The 21,936-nt window shown below is 50.4% G+C and overlaps 1 protein-coding gene across 1 annotated transcript; it reads left to right on the forward strand.

Moving 5' to 3' along the window:
- The first annotated feature begins 6,280 nt into the window (after positions 1-6,280).
- Positions 6,281-17,547, forward strand: KCTD9 (potassium channel tetramerization domain containing 9). Its single transcript, XM_078869391.1, has 13 exons — positions 6,281-6,364; positions 8,758-8,895; positions 9,430-9,551; positions 10,141-10,184; positions 10,919-11,015; positions 11,239-11,297; positions 11,682-11,810; positions 12,816-12,883; positions 13,472-13,567; positions 14,459-14,608; positions 15,123-15,228; positions 16,481-16,614; positions 17,389-17,547. The coding sequence occupies exons 2-13, from the start codon at positions 8,848-8,850 to the stop codon at positions 17,503-17,505; spliced, it is 1,170 nt and encodes a 389-aa protein (XP_078725517.1). The 5' UTR covers positions 6,281-6,364; positions 8,758-8,847; the 3' UTR covers positions 17,506-17,547.
- Positions 17,548-21,936: the final 4,389 nt, after the last annotated feature.

Consider the following 21,936-nt stretch of genomic DNA (forward strand, 5'->3'; position numbering starts at 1 on the left):
AATACAAGGACAGGGTTGCATTGAAGCGTGATCGGACAGTACAAAAACCGACAGCAGGGACACGCCCTGAGGAGCGCAGGCATGAGCCTTTGAATGGAAAATATCCAAGGGAAACCAAAATTTATGTGGATCGGAGTGCTAAAATGGAGACGAATGTCCATGACGTATCGGGAATGGTGTTGAAATCCAACACACTCGTAAAAACAAAGAGGGCAACATTACGAGGGACAGAATTAAATCGACACACTGACTCGGCAAATGTGCATGTAATCGCAGAGAGAGCGAATGCCAGTGATGACGGAGTACATAAGTTGGTTGTGTGCGCGAATTCTGATTATGTGCAGCACAATTTTACACCACACACTCCCACGACGCGAGAGAGTGAGAGGGGAAATTACAAAACGAACCGGAAAACCGTGATCGAATGATCAAAGTGATAAGTGGTAAACCAGACACTCAGAACTTGGTAAAAAGATTGCAAGGATGTAACAGGAGGGAATTAACGCAAAAATGCGTTCGAAACCGCTACCTAGCATTTCCCAGGATTTAGCAAAAACAAAAAAAATGAATATCCGTCGGAGTTATGAGGGATGAGAACCATGTAACTGGTGATACCGATGTTTAACGTTGTGTTTTATTTCTTTTGCTTGTAGATTCATAATACAAAAAAAGGGCATTTACTTGGTTTGGAAATTCGCCAGTGGCCAAATCGACCCCTGATAATTTTCAAACGGGCGGCAAAAAAAAATATAATATTTTTTTAATCTATATATATACCTTTTTTTTTATTAATTAATGAAAACAACTCACTTCTCCTCACAAGAACACCAGGAATCCATGAAACATGGAGGGCGGTTAAAATGTTGAGAGTTCGGTCACAAAGAGGTCATGGACATCCAAATGGACAAAAGATGTATGGACTAGCCTCCCAAGACATCTGGAGATATACAGATAAGGGCAGAATAATACCGAAAAGTAGAAACTTAACAAAGATAATTGACCAACAAACAATAATTTTTTATTATTATATGTTTCCTACCTACACGACCTTCCAAAAAAAAAAACTAAAGAGTACGAATTCCAGAAAGCTTAAGTGGAAACATAATAACGCTTAACCTTAGGACATAAAAAAATTAACTCAGAATAAAACACCAATCTCTGGGGAACTAAACTAATGGGCATATCACACTACAATAATGTGTAACATGTTTTCCAGGAAATGGCAGCCCTCCTGCTCACGCTCCTGCTAACGTACTTTGCCAAGCAGGGATAGAGCCAAGACATGATGATGCCACCCAAGAATAACCGTAGAAACTATCTTTTTAACGATATCTCCTATAACACGTAGTCAATAGAATAATTTCTCCCTCCCTTATCGTTTTACCTTCCTTTAGAATATTTTTTTTTGTCACATATAACCATGTTAAGTTGTGACACGTACGCGCGCGTTGTAAGGAAATAGCAGCAAAACTTGAGGACAATTGATGGTTCATGATGGAAGAAGGGTATACATTTTTTTTTAAAATAACCCGTGGCCATTTGACCACTGGCCATTTTTAAAAGGGCGGAATGTTGTATTCTAGCCTTCTTCCATCATTGATATATAATGAATGAAAACACCCCAAAGCGCAGCAAACTGCAAAACACCAGGTGTTGTTAAGTGATGAACTGGAGGAGGGCTGGGATGACAGAATTTGCAACCTTGCCTCAAGGAAAGATAAATCCAGGGTGAGTGGTCAAACGAAGTGGGTCAGCTCAAGGTTGTGTACACAGGGGGGGGAGCTGATTAACAACCCTGCACGGCTGAACGTGAGGGGGCCTTTGACCTGAAATTAAGAATAACACTCCCAGAGCAGAAGGTTGGATGGCCACAGTGAGACGAATAAGAGCGTTGTATATCTCAAGGATGCAGACTCAGCTGAATAACAAGGCTGCGGAGGTCACCAGAAGCGGAGGTCACCAGAAGTTCGCGTTCGCCTAGTTAAGACGAAAAGCTCAATTATTCTGTATTGCTATTAAAGTAACATTAAAGTCAGAATTTAACAACAGGGTAGGCTAAAGTTATCGATATTCACACCCACTCCAATTAAACCAGGCCACAAGTTACGCCTACTGAACCATCACCATCATTAAGTCAATATGAAATGTTATTTCCATACTTTAATACTTTTTATACAACTCGACCCAAAGCATATGACAATCAGAACCTTCCTAAGTCAAAATTGAATCGCACCCAGACAGGAGCGAATAGTCGATATAAGGTTGAAGAGGGAAGGGAATTAAGAGCACGGCGGACTGCAAACGTAAGCAAAAAGCCGGGAACAACACACCAACCCAGCGACCCACCAGCCCAGCAACAGCGAGTCGGGCTTCGACAGGCCATAAAAGTAGAAATAATAACTCCCGGGGTCAGGGGACATCAGAAGAAGCAAGCAGACAAAAACCAGAACTGACTCCAAGGTTCAACCGCCCTCACCTACAAGGAGTGACGGAAATTAATGAGGCCTTGAGTTAACGGCGTCAGCTGGACAGCAACAACAACGGCGAGCAGAGACAGAGTGAGGCAAAAACCTGCGAGGCTATGAAATGCAACTTCATGTCAGTGAAGCCCTGACCAACAAGTTAAGTTAAAGACATCACAATACATAATATCGTACATAACATCAATGTTAACGCTATTCACCGTAAACTATATTCCGCTTATATAACCATGCAGACACCAAGGAATACGAATTCCTAGGATCAAGAAACTTACCCCTTAACCTAAGATATCGGAAATAAATTAATAATAATAAGCCTATGCATGAAAAGACAAAAGTAAAACTTATGAAGAGCCAGGATAGCGGGATAAATCACCACCAGGTCGAAATAAAATACATAATAAAAGAGCGATGTTAAACCCAGGGTCGGAGAGAAAGGGAGATCCCAGCCGTCTTTGTATCCCCGCAGCGCGGGATGGGAGTGTGTATGTGCTCGGGGAGGCACCTCCACTTGGGTCAAGCACCACGATGGGAAACGACACACCTGAGGTTACATACAGAATCATAACTGGGAAATGGTAAGGGACAAATGTTAATTTAAAACTTTTTAACCATGTCTTTGTGTGCTGTGAGGATCGGAGGGAGTGTGCCCCTCCCTCCAGGTCGTGCAACACGGACAGAGACGCCTGTGAGACGATTTGTAACGTCTGTGTTTTGGTTCATGAAGAAGGCCAGACAAGAGATAATATTGCACCCAGACAGAGAGACGATTTCGAGGCAATTTGTAACATCTGATTGTTTGCTCATGGATTTTATGGAGGGAGTATGACAACGGAATATACCGTGGGTGATGCACACAAGGACACGGACGTACGGACACACACATGGACACACCTACCTACGGACAGATCCTGACACAGCAAAAATCGAAAGAAACCCCGCCTTGTGGGCAGGACCCAAAGGGATTTTTCGGCATAAAAGAAAGGACCCTGAGCATTGGAAACCAGTTCGACCAGGAGTGTCAACTCATCAGCCGAGTTCGACCAGTGGGTCGGCTCAGGAGTTCGACCAGCGGGTCGACTCAGGAGCGAGCTGCGACCAGCGGGTCGGCTCGACTCATCTTCAGCTCGACCGAGCGGGTCGACTCAGGAGCGAGCTGCGACCAACGGGTCGGCTCGACTCTTCAGCTTCTGGAACTCAGCCGAGTCCAGCCGGCTCTCGGGGCTCGACTCAAGCGGCTCCCCATCTCCTCTGCAGGCGGGCAAGACCCGCTTGACAGCTCAACTCGGCCTGCGTGGGTCAACTTCTGCCGAGTCGGAGGTCTCTGCTGCAGCTGATAATCGCGGTTTGGCGACGAGGCGACGACCCAACACTGCGCGCTGCGAGCGAGCTGTGGGCGCCACCTACCGACCGGGTTCCGAACTACGACAGCGTATCAACAGGCATCCAACCAATTCACCACGGTGACAGAGGAGCGACTAATACGTATGACGCGCACCGCCCCCTCACCACACGACCACCAGGCGTCTGTTTGACATAAAGAACCGACTCCGAACATTGACTATTCAAGACCACTCTTACCACTCAAACACACTCGAACCCATAAGCCATCCGTGGCTGTGAAGAGAACACTCGAGACCGAGTGATGGCCATCCGTCGTTTATAAGAGTATTCGTAATTTTATCTTTAATATTTAGTGGGCTGTACTCTTAATCGCATAAATTCCCAACAGATCCATCAATACGAATTGATTCTTGGCACCTCCTTCCGCCGAGCCACGCTCACGTGGGGAGTGGTGGCCCACCAGATCCTTATCAGGTGATCTGGTCCCCAATTAGTAAATTTGATATAATATAACGATCTTCGGAAAAGGAGCACCGTCGCAGGCCCTTACTCCGAGCCATTCTGTTGTCAGATAACCTGCCGATGTATCTGTTGAGATTGGTGCCTTTAAGAATAATAACTGTTTTTGATTGTGTTTTTTTTATCGCCGTATAATCTTTCAAGTATCTTTCAGTCATAATCGCCGCACGTACTCGCATCCTCTACAGAATATTCAACTGTCCCGTGACCCAAGGTGCTAACAACGTGATAAGGGTTGCGTATGATCAATAAGGAGGGCGGTACTGCGTGAACAATATTGAGTATAATCATTCATTAAAGTTAAGGTTTTTCTTAGCATAGTATTTGCATGTTTTAACGACTCTCTCTCTCACTAACAACCATCGCGTTATGCGGGATCCATGTGCCGTTGTCAAAGTGAAATCAGACAATCATTGATGATACTGTATTGATGCCGTGTTGACGTTCCGGGATTGAGAGTTCGCATACTATATCATAGTTGAGGTTGAATTAGTAATAAATTGATTAATACAGAAGTGGTTGTGTGATTCTTTCCTGAAGTCTATGCATAAGATCTGCTTCTGCGTTGAGATCTGAACTTGGTGACCTTAATAAACACACATACATACTCAGTAAATGTTAAAGCGATAACGGGGTGAACCGGGGACCTAAAAATATAAGCGAGAATGAGACGAACCTAGACAACGATGCCGAGTTAATCTAAGTTAATCTTGCATACTTACACCACACCTGCATAACTGCATACGATTAATTGCCTTATTCCGATCGATAACCCACCCTCGTCACCGAGGCGGGGTCTGGTTATCATAACGACTTGCATTATCATAATTACACCCACTCGCATAATTACTACAATTACCTCTCGAATTAGCATAATTAAATGTGCATAATTACATAAATTAAAATATTTCCGGATAATTACACATTTGGCCAAATTTCAATTGATTATTATTATTTTCACTGAATATTCATAACCCACACATACAACATAATAATTTCACCCACGCACGCATACAACATATCAAAATTTTCATACCCAACATATACAACAGTGGTCAGGGGTGAGGGTTAGTGGTGAGGTTGAGTGGTGAGTAGGAAGGGTGAGTGGGGAGGGTGAGTGGTCAGTGGTGAGGGAGGGGTCAGGGTTAGTGGTGAGGGTGAGTGGTGAGGGTGAGTGGTGAGGGTTAGTGGTGAGGGGTGATTGGTGGTGGTGAGGGTGAGGGTGAGTGGTGATGGTGAGTAGTGAGGGTGAGTAGTGAGGGTGAGTGGTGATGGTGAGTGGTGATGGTGATGGGTGAGTGGTGACGAAAAGTGGTGACGTTGAATGGTAAGTAGTAAGGGTGAGTCGTGAGGGTTAGTGGTGAGGGTGAGTGGTGAGTGGTTAGGGTTTATGGTGATGGTGAGTGGTGAGGATGAGTGGTGAGGGTGAGTGGTGAGGGTGAGTGGTGAATGGTGAGTGGTGAGGGTAAGTGGTGATGGTGAGTAGTGAGGGTGAGTGGTTAGGGGTGAGTGGTGGAGATGAGTGGTGAGGGTGAGTGGTGAGGGGCAGTGGTGAAGGTGAGTGGTGAAGGTGAGTAGTAAGTAGTGAGGATGAATGGTGAGTGGTGAGAGTACGACGTTTCGCCAGTAATGATACATTGGTCGCGAAAGCCTACGTGTTAAACCTATCTAAGTACTGTGTGAGGTTTAGCGCGAACCAGTGTGCCACCGCTCTTCCATAATATTAATGAAAGTGCTTAATCATCGTAAAATAAGTGGAGCTGTATACAAACACGTGGAGATAAAACCGTAAGGATTTAGAATCGCAAACATTTGTCGCGCCTAACGTAATCGACACCGCGAATCGACATTTAGATTCCATTGGATCTAACGTTCTGAATCGATGCGCTTGAATCACGATTTCGATCCAATTGTCAAGAGAGAGGAGGTTGAAATTGTTTAGAATCGATTCTTCTTGAATCGCTTCATTATTTACATCCGATTCCGGAAGTGTCTGCTGAGCGGAGAAGGGCATGGCCAAGGTACGGAGTTGAGCTGTCCAGAGCCACGCTGCCCCGTGCTGCCCTCCCCTAACCAGAATCCTGCTGCCCCGTGCTGCCCTCCCCTAACCAGAGCCCTGCTGCCCCGTGCTGCCCTCCCCTAACCAGAGCCCTGCTGCCCCGTGCTGCCCCCCCCCTAACCAGAGCCCTGCTGCCCCGTGCTGCCCTCCCCTAACCAGAGCCCTGGTGCCCCGTGCTGCCCTCCCCTAACCAGAGCCCTGCTGCCCCGTGCTGCCCCCCCCTAACCAGAGCCCTGGTGCCCCGTGCTGCCCCCCCTAACCAGAGCCCTGCTGCCCCGTGCTGCCCTCCCCTAACCAGAACCCTGGTGCCCCGTGCTGCCCCCCCCTAACCAGAGCCCTGCTGCCCCGTGCTGCCCTCCCCTACCCAGAACCCTGCTGCCCCGTGCTGCCCTCCCCTAACCAGAACCCTGCTGCCCTCCCCTAACCAGAACCCTGCTGCCCCGTGCTGCCCTCCCCTAACCAGAGCCCTGCTGCCCCGTGCTGCCCTCCCCTAATCAGAACCCTCCTGTCCTGTGTTGCCCTCTTATCGGGAACCCTACCCCGTGCTGACCGTCTCTGATCCAGTACACTGCTGCCCTGTGCTGCCCTCTTCTAACCAGAACCCTGCCCCGTGCTGCCCCCTGTCATCCAGAACCCTGCTCTATACTGTGCCCCCTCTGAACAAACACGATCCTGTGCTACCCCGTCGTATCTAGAACCCTGTGTTGTCCGATGTTACTACTCAGAGCTCTCCACTAACTCTGCGCCCTCTTTCAGCCAAGGCCCTGCGGCCTTTTAAACAGGAACCCCTCTGCTGTGCTGCACTGCCCTGTCTTCGTAATCGTGTAGGGGACTCAAATGGAGACTCAGACATACACTTGAAGGCAGCACGTTTATTAACATTAGGGGCCGTCCACAAATGACGTCACGCACCTGGGGGGGGGGGGGGGGTCAGACATTTGTGACGATGTGTGACAATGGGGGGGGGGGGGGGGCGGTTTGAGAAATGTGACGTCACATCAAAATGCGCAACTTTCAATAAATATAGACAACACGTTCTACTGAATTAAATAGACTTTGTAATAAATGTTTTCTCCTACAACATCAGAGTGCAGCGCCACATTAAATACGCACTACAATGACAATAGTTGAAAGCGATTTGAAGTTTTCTTTTTTGGGGGGGTGGGGGCAGAGCTTTGTGACGTAATATTTGAGGGAGGGGGGGGGTCTGACTTTTTGTGACGCCGTGTGACAAAGAGGGGGGGGAGAGGTCAAAAATCGTCCAAAATTGCGTGACGTCATTTATGGACGGCCCGTTAACACGTTAACACGTTAACACAAGGGGTAACTGCCCCTTCACCACATAGTTCGCTACGTTGGTGGACCACCAGGCCATCTAACCACACGTAGCTAGCTACAATGGACCGGACCCCGACTCGGGCCCGGGTCCTCGTGTTGGAGACTCTGTAGAACTTGGGACGTGGACGTGGAGTCTTCGGGAAGAACAACAGCAGCCGGTCCCACTGGGGGCCCGGCTTCTATTCCGTGTGGCGGGGCTCGCTGCTCCCCGAGCCACGACCCTCTTCTGGAATCCTCGTGGAGGTTCTGCAACTCCACACGTGATCCCCCCAGCCCCCCTTTGGGGGTCCCCGGGTGTAGGTACCTCCGGTCATGTGTCCTCCAGGGTCAACCAGAGTGCCATGGCCCCTTTGAAACCCCGTTCCGTCGTTGGCACCCTCTCACCCCATCCTCTAGGGCAGGGGTGGGGAACCGTTTTTCTGCCAAGGGCCATTTGGATATTTGTAACATCATTCGCGGGCCATACAAAATTATCCACTTAAAAAATCGCCTGCGATATTTGGCCAAACATTTAATTTACTCGCCCCTAATGCGATGGCCGGAACTGCTTCTCTTTGGCGAGGCGTGTGATGTTAGCTGGTATTGATGATGTTGCTGCTACTCACTTTTCCAGGTTTGCTCCTAGATTTATTGAATTTCGAGTCCCACCTGCGGTTGCCTTGGGCGGGCCACACCAAATGATTTTGCGGGCCTCGTACGACCCCACGCACGTTCCCCATGCCTGCTCTAGGGGCTGGAACTGCACGCAGCGTGTGGTGCCATCCATTGCTGTCAATCAGCGCTCACCGAGCCTCGCGTAGGGCCGTTAATGCATCCACATTCCAGTGGTGTCAGTGATGTCATTACATCGCACTCCTCTCCCGGCCCGGCTTCACGCAGTGACATCCCGCGATGTCACTGCAGTAGGACTGGCCAATTCTGCGCTATCTTATGCAGAACCCTTCCCTGTGCTGGCCTTTATTCGCCAGACGCTTCCTCTGCGCTGCTCTGTGTGCTCCCTCCCCCCCCCCACAACAGGGTCCGTCTTGGGACACGAGTCTCGCTGCCGCTGTCCCAATGCCGCCCCGTGCTTCCCTCTGACGGCGCAGAATCCGGGTTGGGAGGAAGATGAGGCGGGTGACCGTCTTCCCCAATGGCTGCAGGAGGAACGGAAAGGTGACGTCATTGTCAGTCGTCATTCTCACCGCCATCGTCACCGCCGTCATCATTGCCACCATTGTCAGGGCCCAAATCAAGGACGCTTCACTCCGCTGAGCGGCTGCGGAAAGTTGCAAACCATGGACAACAAAGTTTTGCGCAGCCCCCAATAAACACTCCGAGGCGCTGGGAGCATCTGCACTTCGCCAACTTGCAGACAAAGCAACGGAATTAATTAATCACCCAGACCTGCATCTCTAATAGTTGCTCTTCATAGGCTTTGTAAAAAAAACTGAGTAGAATCCTAAAATGTCACGATGGAAGAGTAGGCCAAAATACCCTCTAGAGCGGCACCCCTCTCGAGTTCCCTCTAGTGAAAGTTCCTTATCCAGCAGTGCCATGAGCAGGACATTTCAGGGCTGCACCTCACCTATACAGTATCGTTGTCTATACCACGTAGACTTTTTGAGAGCGCTATGAACTCCGTGACCTCTTGAGTTCACGTGTGTTTTGGTTTATCCGTGGGTTTTTTGTTTGTTGGTTCATCGCCAGGTGGTGGCTGTCTATGGCTCGCTGTCCGATCTGCTGTCCCTCGCCGGAACGAAGCTGGGATTTAAGGCCTTGGCGATCTACAATGCCCACGGCGGGCTGATTGATGACATCTGCCTGATCAGGTGAGTCAATGCCAGCTTCGTAGCCACCTCTCTTCCAGAGGCCAAACCAAAGACATTTCTCGGTCGGCCTGGGTCTGTCGAAACCATGCCACTGACAGATGTTGGCACAAACCAACTCCTGCCACCAGGACATGGATCACGAACAGTGTATTAAACTGGATGCCAAGTCCTGAACTCTCCGGGTCAAACCAGGAGCGGTGACATTATTTAAACGCGCAGCTCTGCAATTGCTCGCCCCACGCCACTGTTGGCAGAAGGGCATCCCCGAGAGCAGTGGTTCTTAACCTTTACTGCAGCCTTGCACTCCTTTAGTTCTCAATCGTGAAAAAAAAAATGTTGATAAATTCACAGAGTGTGATGAAACAAAGTAGTTGTTACTTACGTGCCCGAGCTTAATTTGCGTGTTTATTATTTACCTTCAAAAAAAAAATCTTGCCATGTCTCGCATCCCCAGAAAGGGCATCTCGCACCCCCAGGGGGTGGCGTGCACCCCCAGGTTAAGAAGAACCACTGCCCGAGAGAGACCCTCTAAGAGGGACATCGTCATCCTACCCTTCCTAACATGTTTGTTGTTGTTTATTGTGCTTAGGGAAGACGATGTGCTGTTTGTTTCTGCAGGCGAATCGTTTGTAGGTAAGCACTCTGTCCGTCCGTCTGTCGTTAAGGGGGAGCGGTTCGATCACTCTCGTACAAAGCAGGGTTCTGGGTAATGAAGGGCAGCACAAGGCAGGGTTCTGGTGAAGACAGGGTAGCACGGGATAGTGATTTGTCGAACACGAACAAAACAGAGCACTTCGCGATGAACCTGGCGACGTGAATTTGATTTCCGCTTATAGCAACATCACAAAATAATATTTGAATCGCTCCAGGAACTCTCCTAGGTCCACTCAGCCTGAAATTAGTACTTTGTACTGTGTGTAAACTTGAGCACTTGCGATAATAATGGCGGCCGGGTGTGGTGCTGGCCACCCGTCGCCTCGTGTTCCATGTCAGCCTTAATAGGTGCTCGCTAACGATCTAAAGGGGGGATCTTTTCTTTGTAAGTGTGTATGTGTGTGTGCGTGCACTGCTCAAAGTAGTAGTGTAGCGGTTAGCGCGTTGCGCTTCGAACCCAATGACCTGAGTTCGATTCCTACTCAAGGCAAACACCAGTGACGATTATGTGAACCGGTCCTGGGCCTCAAATGAGAACCTGGTGCGATGCGTAAACATTGTTACTCGGGAGACAAAGGTGGCCCGGGCATGGTGCTGGCCACCCACCCTCTTGTGTGCCGTGCCGGCCGTCATAGGTGCGAGTCGCTCTTACACCACTTGCCTCAACAGTCTATTAAGGCTACACGGGGGAACTTTGTCTTTACACTCCTCAGATCCTCAGTTTGCCTCCATCTCGGAGGAACCCGGCCAGAACTCCTTCGCCGATTGGTTGACTCTCAATGTTGGAGGTCGTCACTTCACTACGACCAGGTACCGCGCGCGGGAAAACTAAAACGACACCCACGCCACGGGCAGCAGGGGCAAGGTCAAGAGGTCATCTTGGCCAGTGCAACACGTGTTTGCCACCGCAGTTGTTCCACTGAGTTTGCGAGCATTGAAAACACGGAGCTATGTCAGCGAACATTGAGAGATCGCTTTCATAAGTCACCCGAACCCAACCAATGTTGCGCGCGCGTGTGTGTGTGTCTGACAGAGGTACGCTGGTGAACAAAGACCCGAACTGCATGCTCGCAAAGATGTTTGACAGACGAGGTGAGTAACGTTTCCAGGGATGGATTCACTTCGTTGTGACAGATTTTCCCGCGCCACTGGCAGTCGGGACGTTGGCACAACTTTCGCCGAAATTGACAAACGGCGAGAAGAAACTCGCGCCAGGACGCGCTCCGACGTTCAACGTTCGTCTCCACAGCTGACGAAAGTCCCTCCAGCGTCTGCATGTGTGTGTGCGTGCGTGTGCAGCGGCGGCTAGCACAACATTGGTTGCGCTACGAACCCGGTGACCCTGAGTTCGACCCCCGCTCACCGTCAAACCGACGCCGGCGATGATTATCTGAACCGGGTAGTGGGAGACCCCTCCCCTAGGTTGACTCGGCCTCAAATATGAATACGCGGTGCGTTTTTTTTACTTGCGCACAGAGGGCTGGAGCAACACGCGGGACCCGAGCGGAGCGTACCTCATCGACAGGAGCCCCGAGTACTTTGAGCCGGTCATCAACTTCCTCCGCCACGGCACGGTCATCGTGAACGAGGGGCTCAACCTGCAGGGTACGTTGGACTCCATTGGCACCACCCGTACGTGGCCAACCGCGCTAATCGGAGGTGCGGGGGAAGGACGGCAAACCAACGCACGAAAATACTTTTTTGCGTTTAGGGTTTGCCCTCCCGCACCACTGTGGGACAAACGAACGGCTGCGGTTGCGGCGCAGCACACGACGGGTAAACCATCAGAATCGGATCCCTTTCATTTGTTTAGACTGGAGGAAGCGATTTCGATTTAAAGCTTTCGTGACTGCAGGGATTCATCTCCTTGGTTCTTTCGGTAAAGTTACGTAGAATGGAAATAATACAATAATACAAATAAAACATAATAAAATAATTCTCACGACGTTTCGGCCACAACGCAAGCAGCCGTCCTCAGGTGAAGAACAGGTCTGCCGAAAGAACCAAGAAGACAGACCTGTTCTTCACCTGAGGACGGCTGCTTGCGTTGTGGCCGAAACGTCTGACGGTGCAAAATAAGTTCAACATACATGTGTACATACTCGCATCTGGCAGTTTGCCAGCATAGATTCGGGCAAGGCTGACTCTGCCGAGGAGACACTGATTGTGGAAGCCGGTCCAGAGATTGCTCACTGAGGTTGCGCACTCCCAGGGTGCCGATGGGGAAACGTTAAAAAGTACTTTTTTTTTCAAAGTGGAGCTCATGGTCAGTCACTTGCCGCCCGTCCGGAACGTTGAACGGCGACACCAACGTGATTCACCGGCCTGCAGCCAATGCCGTTGAACGGCTAAAACCCCAGACGTTCCTGTCTCCACGTAAAAAAATATCCAAGTCCAATCACACGTATGTACGTGCATATTTTTTCGCATCGTTGGCAATTGAGACGTTGGGACATTTTTTTTAAATCGAATTTGGACGAAGAAAAAAAAACAGCTTTGCCAAAACGCACCGAAACGTGAGCGCCGAGTCTTCGCATCTGCGGCCTTCATCCAGCAGTGGGTAGATCATGGCCCGACGGTGATGGTGTCCTCACGCTGTCTTGTTAACAGGGGTCCTGGAGGAGGCGAAGTTTTTCGGGATCTCCCCGCTCATCGAGCAAATGGAGCAGCTGATGAAGGTGGGGAGTGGCTGCCTTCACTCGCAACCACTACAACAACAACAACAATTGAGTACAGAGAGTCTGGGTGTAATCCCACCTCAGGACACCGTTCAGATATGAGCTGCCATTATACTGCTAGGAACCTCCTGGTTACACCAGCCCACAGGGGATTATTGTGTCCGTCCGTCGTGCAGGGAGGGGCGGGGTAGGGAGGGAGGGGCTGGGTGGGGAGGGGAGGGTGGGGAGGATGCTGGGTGTGGAGGGTGGGGAGGGGCTGGTTGGGGAGGGTGGGGCAGGGTGGGGGGTGGGAGGGGTGGGGCTGGGTGGGGAGGGGCTGGTCACCCCGTGGTGCCCTTATAAAACTCAACGTTTAACCTACTCACGGTCTACTCGGCCTTAAACGAGTACCAGGCACAGTATGTAAAAAAATCAGCACTGACGAGACAAAGGCGGCCGGGCGTGGTGAAGGCCACCCAGACTTTTAGAGGCCGTACGGGAGATCTTTGCGTTTGTGCAGAATGAAAGCCGTCCTGATGTTTTGGCCGCGGCGTCGTTGAAGATAACGTGTCGACGGCGACGCTTGGTGCCGTTGTTTGTATTTTGAAGAACAAGCAACCTGCCGAAGACCACACGCCAATCTCCCGGAAAGAGTTCATTCGCTTCCTCCTGGCCACGCCCACCAGCTGTGAACTGCGCTGCCAGGTGCCGCCAGCTCACTAGGCTGCTCGCCCAGATGTTGGCCTAATACTCCATCACTTGTAAAGTCACTCGCCCGATCAGCGACTTAATCGCTCAGTCGCTTTCCCACATGCTCGCCCGCCTTCTCGCACACTCCCTCTTTGACCAGCTCACTCGCCCGCTCATCCACTTACTCACTCGGTTACTCGCTCATTCTTTCGTTTACTCGCTTAATTGCTTAGTCACCCATTTCATCACTCGCACACCCACACCCTCGCTCATATTCTCACTTATCCACTCACTTTGTCACTTCCAGACTTACTCATTTGCCCACCCACTCACCCACTCTCTCACTCACTTTCCCACCCACTCATGTACTCGCTCACTCGCACACCCACTCACTCACTCCTTATAACCCACTGCTTACTTGCTCACTAACGTCTCACTCACTCACTCGCTCGCCCACCCACACATTCAACAGTGTAGACACTCTGACTGTTTAAAAATTACCACGCACCACCAAGCCAAACCCAACCACACTGACCCACCCAGCGAAAGAAGTTCAACATACATCCATAATAAACGTTGTACTTTAATAGTAAATGTCGGTTTATTCTCCAACACACCGATGTGCTGAAGTAGTAATAGGCACGTTTTGATTACGTGACACACCTGAATAATTGGCTGTGTTGGGTGGTGGCGGGTTTAACGACACATTTATATTCATGTGATGTAACCCCAAAAAAAAACCGTTTATTACGGATAATATTGGTCGCGAAGGCATACGTATTATACATACATCCATCCATACAAACCCACTCACCACCGACTCACCCAGCCAAACTCACCCACCCAAAATCCCAACCCACCCCACGACTCTGTGAACACGCCCTCACCCCACTCCTCCCGCGGCAGGGCCTCAACTTCAGCGGCGCCGACCTCTCCCGCCTGGACCTCCGCTACATCAACTTCAAAATGGCCGCGCTCAGCAGGTGCAACCTCTCGCAGGCGAACCTGTCCAGCGCGAACCTGGAGCGCGCCGACCTCTCCGGAGCCGTGCTGGATGTGAGTGCGGCTAACCGGATCCGCGCGTGGGCCGAGAGGGGAGCCCACGGGGATTGGGGCAGCGCACGTCCGTTCGCCAGAAGGGGTGGTGGTGGTATCTCTTGCCCCAGACCTGGGCCTTTCCTAGGTTGGCTCGGCATTGAAAGTGGGTAGCTAGCGCGATGTGTAAAGATCAGGAACGGAGAGACAGAGTAGGCCGGGCGTGACGATGGACGCACCGCCTCTCCGTGTGCCGTGCCGGCTTTCATAGGCGCTCGATAACTACGCTTGCCCCAACGGTTTCTTGTCGGGGCGGGGGGGGAACCTCTGTCTGGTGGTGGTGGTGTTGGCGTTATATAATGTTGAACTTCTTTCACACCATACGTAGCCAACCGTGCTTATCGGAGGTGCGGGGGAAGGACAAGAAACTCAACACAAAAAGGAATTCTAAAGAAATTAGTTTTAAATCTAGATTTTAAAAAGACGAGATATCTCAGTGATGTTGTTGGCGGCGGTGGTGACGTTGATGATGCAGGGAGCCAACCTGCAGGGAGTGAAGATGCTCTGCGCCAACATGGAGGGCGCGTCGCTCAGAGGGTGCAACTTTGAAGAGCCCACAGGACTGAAGGCAAACTTGGAAGGTACGTATGTATGTTTCACTTCTTCCGCGCCGTACGTAGCCAACCGTGCGAATTGGAGGTGCGGGGAGAGGACAATAAACTAATCACAAAAAACATTTCTAAAGAAATACATTTTCAGTCCAGATTTAAAAGTGCATAGCTCCAGTGGCTTCCGAATATCACAAGGAAGGGCTTTGCTATTGGTCGCAGAAGTGCATCTGAAAGTTGTGCGATGCATGGTACATCTTTTAGTGTGACGAGTTTGCATATTTTTTCAGTTTTTTTTTCAGGTTCACTTATTTGGTATAGCCCTGTGAGCCATTCGGCTCTTGAATCGGGTGCAACCGCAACGAGCAAAAAACAAAAACATGAACAAGAAAACATCTTAAAGTGACTATGCGCAAACAGAAAAATCCAGGAAAAAGCAGCAAAAAATCTTCCAGAAAAGAGCACCTTACACCAACGCTGTGTGCAATAATCCCAGTGGGATGTAAGTCAAACAACAACAACCACAAGACAACTTAGATTAAAGCATTTGTTAAACACACAACTTATTTGGCGTACTGCGTTGGCAGTGCTGCACAAGCGTGAATAACAAATAAGTTTGTCAATAACACAAATAAACAACGTTTCGGGGTGTGGCCCTTCTTCATTGTTCCGAGAGAGACCAGAGGGATGGAGTGGATACAAGTTTGACACTCGGGCGGTGACGTGGCTCAGCAGGGAGCACGTTCGCACTGCTTATTGCAGAGGTTTGCAGTTGTGTGTATTAACGGTGTAATTCATGCTGTCTGTTTCACAGTGGATGTTAAAGATCCGCTGGCGTAATGCAAAAAAGATGAGGCCGTTGTGTGCCGCCGCCGCCGCCGCCGTGGTACAAATTTGTCAAATTCGAAGGAAACTTGAAATTGTGCTTAGTCAGTTGCCCTTCCCGCGCACCTCCGATTTAGCACGGTTGGCAACGTACAGTGCGAAAGAAGTTCAACACACACATGTACAAAACCTGTAAGTTACTCAATTCTGATTTCACTCGGCATCGTCGCCCCCTACTGTGAGACCCCTGCAGACCGCGTCTGCGAAACACAGCAGCGCTTTCCTTCGCGACGATCGCCCTGCCGCGCGATAAGAATGCGGCGAATACCAAATGTCCTAAGTTGATTGTGTTATTACGTACCATGGGGTCCTTGATATTTTGCCCACATCACCCCCGCCCCGCCTCCCCGATTCTCCTTCCTATCTTTTCTGCCGCCGACGCGCGGGGGACCTGGCGCAGGAGCGAACCTGAAGGGCGTGGACATGGAGGGCAGCCAGATGACGGGTGTGAACCTGCGCGTGGCCACGCTCAAGAACGCCAAGCTGAAGAACTGCAACCTGCGCGGGGCCACGCTCGCGGGCACAGACCTCGAGGTGCGGGTCACGCGGGGTTGGGGGGGAGGGGTGTGGGGGGGGGGCGGAGGTGTTCAGAGCGGGAAGACACGCGGCGCTGCACCACCACTCGCTCGCTCACCCATGGACGCATTCACCCCCTCGCTCTGTTTCGTAAGAATAAACAAATGAATTGGACTTCATATAGCGCTCTTCACCCGTGGATCGCAGAGCGCTCTACACAAATAGCATTGAATAAAGAGCAAGCATGCACACCTAGCAATAAAAATGTATAATACTAGATTTGAAGCTTTCGTGACTGCAAGGATTCATACTCTTTGTTCTTTTTACATGACTTTACCGAAAAAAACCAAAGAGTATGTATAATAATAGTTAAAGAGCCTGAAGATAAAATTAGGTGAATTCCTTCTTAATGAGGAATGTTTAAATTTTGTCACTCACCCACCGTCTGTTTGCTCACTCGCCCTCTCACTGACTCAATCACTTGCTCTGACTTGCCCTATCATTGACTGACTTGCTCACTCACCCTCCTTCCCTCTCTTCCTCCCTTCTCCCTCTCACCCCCCTGCCCCCCTCCCTCTCCTCCTACCCTTCCTCACTTCCAACTTTATTCCCTCCCTCACTTCACTCCCTCGCTCTCCTCCCACACTGTCCTGCCACTTTACTCACTCCCCTCCCTCCCTGCCATCTCTCCCTCCCCTCCCTCCCCTCCCCTCCCTCCCATCCTCCCTCCCATCTCTCCCTCCCCTCCCATCCCTAACTCCCTCCCATCCCTCCCTGCCTCGCACACCACAGAACTGCGACCTGTCGGGCTGCGACCTGCAGGAAGCGAACCTCCGCGGCTCCAACGTGAAGGGCGCCATCTTCGAGGAGATGCTCACGCCGCTGCACATGTCGCAGAGTGTCAGGTGACCGCCTCGCGTCCGAGCGGGGCGCTTAGCCACGCCAGGCCGGCGAGGGGACGGGGTTGGGGGGGGGGGCGGGGGTCGGGAGGGGGGCAGGGGTCGAACCCGGCGGCAACAACTCGGATGACGAGTGGCGGGCCAGCGTGGCCTACGGGCCCAAGCCTAGGGGGCCTCTACGAGGCGACCGTGCTCGCGAGCGACGGAGACACGGACGCGGGGGGGGGGGCCGAAGATTACAATGAGCTGATCGTGGTGGCCAGTGCCAGTGATGTTGTCGCCACCGCTGAACCCAACCGTCGCTTCCTTCCTTATGCCAGATCCAGCAGCTGTTGTTTGTTTGAATGGCACCCTCAAGGTTTGCTTTTGTGATATTTTTATCACATCTAGATAAAAAAAAAATGTTTTCCCTTGTTACACAGTCATCATCGCCGCGATCTGGCTTTAGGTCTCCCCACTTTTGTCGCCAAGTTCTGTGTAAAACTGCCATCTGCCTCCCTGCATACCTGTCCCGCCCATCGTAGCCTCTTCTTCCCAATTACAGCGACAACGCTTTCCGGCCATGTTCTATTCCAAATTTCCAAGTGGATTGGCAACTTAAATGTTATTCCACAGTGCTTCCTGGAGGCCTTGGGTAAATTTCGCCTTTGGCCTGCCCTCACCACTTGATTAGCATCAACAATGGTTTTCCTCCACGTTCTACGTATGTTGAACTTCTTTTGCACAGTACGTAGCCAACAGTGATAATCGGAGGTGCGGGGAAACACAATTTACATCATTATCCTGCCGTAAAAAAACTCACGGCGTTTTACCCGCAGGAACCGAATTGTGCGTTTTTTGACCGGTCCGTGCGTGTCGCATACAATCTAGCCACGAGAGAACACGACGTTCGCTGCAAGTCTTGAATGGACCCATGACCCGAGCAGTTGGTGGTGCGTACTCTAGTGGACTGGATTTGGCAGAGGAGTGGGCTGGGCCTGTCAGCAGTAGGCCCTGTCGATTTCAGTGCGCAGGGGCGAGTGAGCGAGTGGGCGTGGCTTTGTCAAGTGGGCGTGGTCACATAGGGCGGGAGGAGCTGCCAGGTCACCCATGTGACCCGGTTGAGCCTCCCAGATATTTTATAGCCTTATATATTCACACAGTGTGTATTATACAATATTTATGTATGCACACGTATACTTGTAATCAAGCAACTGTTTACAGCATCACACTTTTATATATGAAGTGATGAAGGATACATTTTAATTGTCAAATGTTCTCCTCTGCATGTTGTTTGCAAGTGCAAAAAAGGCGTGAGAAAGGGCTTTTGTTCGAAAAATATTTTGTAATGAAAGTGAAAATATCAGTCCTGCGTCAAATGAAAACACAATTACACATTGGTGGGTGGAGTGGCGGCGCCACTCCACCCACCAACATTGGTTTGTACGCTGTGCTTCGAAAAACGGTCAACCCGAGTTCGATCCTCAGCCAGGGTGATATCTAAACCGGTGTAGGTGGGCCTCCACACTAACTCTACCAACCCACGTTGACCAGCATGGTGAAGTATGGTCATACAGCACATTGACTGGCATGCCCTAGGGATACCTTCATTCAACAGTGGATTGACATTGGCTGTAAGTTATTATCAATGCGTGTTGATAATTTTTTTTTTTATAATTGGCCGTTAAACACTACATGGCTGTATCGGGTATGCCTTAGCACCTGTGCGCCATCTCAAAATGTAATGAATTAAAAACGTGAAATGGTTCGCTCTGATGCGTTTCCGGTTTGTACCGCGTGTTGTTCGGCACGATGTCCGACGTTTCGCTCCACGTGCCTAAAGTTTCACTTGCTGAAGCTCCCAGAAATATGGCGCGCAAAATCAGACATCGGAAATGCATCGGAGGGAGACAGAGCTGTACAGCAGCACAACCGCGAAAACCTGAACAGCGGTGGCAACCTTCAGCTGCAAGACTGTTAACACTAATGTAACAGGGACACTTGGGTGTGTAACGCAGCAACTTGATATTTTGTTTTAATTAGTGTAACTTCAGGTCTCTGTTTTACTCCCCCCCCCCACCACATTTGATTCCAATTCTGCCATCGGAAGCGATGCATCACCACCCCCTGTGTTAAAGAACGGCCCACAGAAGTAGGCATCGCAGTACTGCTTCTGAGATGCCCTTCGAGCAGAGGTCGCAACCGGGTACCCGATACCCGTACCCTACCCGATACCCGGCTACCTGTACCCGGCCGGGTACGGGTACCCGTTTGTGACCCTGGTGCGGCCGGGTACGGGTAAGGAATCAAAACCCGTTTGCGACCTCTGCCTTCGAGTGACTTATTATCCACGCTAGACGGTGCTACACTCTTCCCACAAGCTGTGCTGTAAAGGTGCTCTCGTCGCAGTGAAACCGAAATATGTATTTGGTCATTATCAGAGCTGGAATTATTCGTGAATTACGTGGAAAACCAAATGTCACTTGGTGACCAGGCTGAGACCATCAACTGACTACAGTTGAGGATTCTAATTTAATCGCAGAGTGGCTGAACCTGGATTTGAACCCAGGTACTCGCTAGTGCTGGTTCTTTGTCTCCGACGCAGACGTTGGGGTCGAGGCATCTGAACTATCCAGCCACCTGGGATGAAAACACTTCAATCAGAAGTGGAATTTATTATCAAGACAATCTGAAACAAGGTGGTTTCAAATGAAGGGTTAATATATGTAAAAAAACATGTTGGTGAATCTTGCAATTGTAAAGAATAAACAAATGACTTTCAAACTGTGTGTGTGTGTTGTAAATGGAGCGCTGTTCCTGTGCTTTGTAACTATTCCTCGTCTCTGTCTCTCCGAGGCCGATGGTATTTTAATGAAAATCATAAAGCCCCTGAAACAGGGGTGGGAACCTACGGCCCCCTCGACTTCATTCCACACGGCACGTGTCCAAAAACGAGGCCCACCACTTTTATTGAACAGTCCACAAAGGATAACGCATCCATGACCGAAAGCATTTTAGCCACATGAATCGTGTACTCGTGGGGAACAACACCGTGCCTTTAATATTAGTGCGTTTGTGATGGGACGTTGTAGGATGAACGTTGAGATGTATAAGGGGCACCGGGGGGTGACCAATGTGGTCTGAATTGGTCTGCAATAAGGTAGGGCACTGATAAGGGGGATGTGCGGATGCCGAATGCACGAGCGGAGGAGGGAGAGTCTGAGACTGCGTGCTGTGTGCGGCTTCACACTGCGCCCCACGCACACGGGGAGGCGGTGTTTGGGTGGATGTGGTTGAGTGGGTTGGTGAGTAGGTAGGTTAGTGCGGAGGTGGGTGAGTGAGTGGGTGAGTGTAGGTGAGTGAGTTGATGAGTAGGTAGGTTAGTGCGGAGGTGGGTGAGTGAGTGAGCGAGCGGGTGAGTGAGTGGGTGAGTTGATGAGTAGGTAGGTTAGTGCGGAGGTGGGTGAGTGAGTGAGCGGGTGAGTGAGTGGGTGAGTGAGTTGAGTAGGTAGGTTAGTGCGGAGGTGAGTGAGTGGGGGAGTGAGTTGACGAGTAGGTAGGTTAGTGCGGAGGTGGGTGAGTGAGTGAGCGGGTGAGTGAGTGGGTGAGTGAGTTGAGTAGGTAGGTTAGTGCGGAGGTGAGTGAGTGGGTGAGTGAGTTGATGAGTAGGTAGGTTAGTGCGGAGGTGAGTGAGCGGGTGAGTGAGTGAGTGAGTGGGTGAGTAGGTGAGTGAGTTGATGAGTAGGTAGGTTAGTGCGAGGGTGAGTGGATGGGTGAGTAGGTGAGTGAGTTGAGTAGGTAGGTTAGTGCGGACGTGAGTGAGTGGGTATGTGAGTCGCTGGGTGAGTGGATGGGAATGTGAGTAGGTGGGTGAGTTGCTGAGTGGGTTGGGTTGACACGGTGTTGTGGGTCATCCAGAGCAAGCAGACCCTCACGACGCAACCGTGCCACCCGATCCGCAAGCACCAAGGGTGACATTGCAGCGACGACCGCCTGAACGTGGAAATTCCGTCACAGTTCCTATGAGCACTGTTTCATTGGTTTCATGGCTTTATTTAGGTGATTTCGAAAAGTGTATTGGTTTAGCCATGTTTGTTTGTTGTAGTACAGAGTTAGACTGATGGCCTTAATCTAAGTTGTCTTGTGGTTGTTGTTGTTGTTGTTTGACTTGCATCCCACTGGGATTTTTCCACACAGCGTTGATGTACGGTTATTTTTTCTGCAATATTTTGCTCTTTTCTTGGATTTTCTGTTTGCACTCAGTCACAGATTCACTTTAAGATGTTTTTTTGCTCATGTTTTTGTTTTTTGCGGTTGCACCCGATTCAAGAGCCGAATGGCTCACAGGGCTACACCTAATAAAAGAACGGCAGCCACAAGAGGAGACAAGAGTTGGGTGGGTGTGTTGGGGTGGTGTGGGGGGTGCGGGTCAGGTGCTCCGGATGAATGAACTCCCAACGAG

Source organism: Lampetra fluviatilis, chromosome 27, assembly GCF_964198595.1.
Source record: "Lampetra fluviatilis chromosome 27, kcLamFluv1.1, whole genome shotgun sequence".
Classification (NCBI taxonomy): domain Eukaryota; kingdom Metazoa; phylum Chordata; class Hyperoartia; order Petromyzontiformes; family Petromyzontidae; genus Lampetra; species Lampetra fluviatilis.

Excerpts from the sequence above, each read along its gene's own strand:
- KCTD9 (XM_078869391.1), top strand. The coding sequence starts at position 8,848 with ATGAGGCGGGTGACCGTCTTCCCCAATGGCTGCAGGAGGAACGGAAAG. Across the intron at positions 11,811-12,815 it reads CGAGGGGCTCAACCTGCAGG|GGGTCCTGGAGGAGGCGAAG; the intron begins GTACGTTGGACT and ends TCTTGTTAACAG. Across the intron at positions 16,615-17,388 it reads TCGCGGGCACAGACCTCGAG|AACTGCGACCTGTCGGGCTG; the intron begins GTGCGGGTCACG and ends CGCACACCACAG.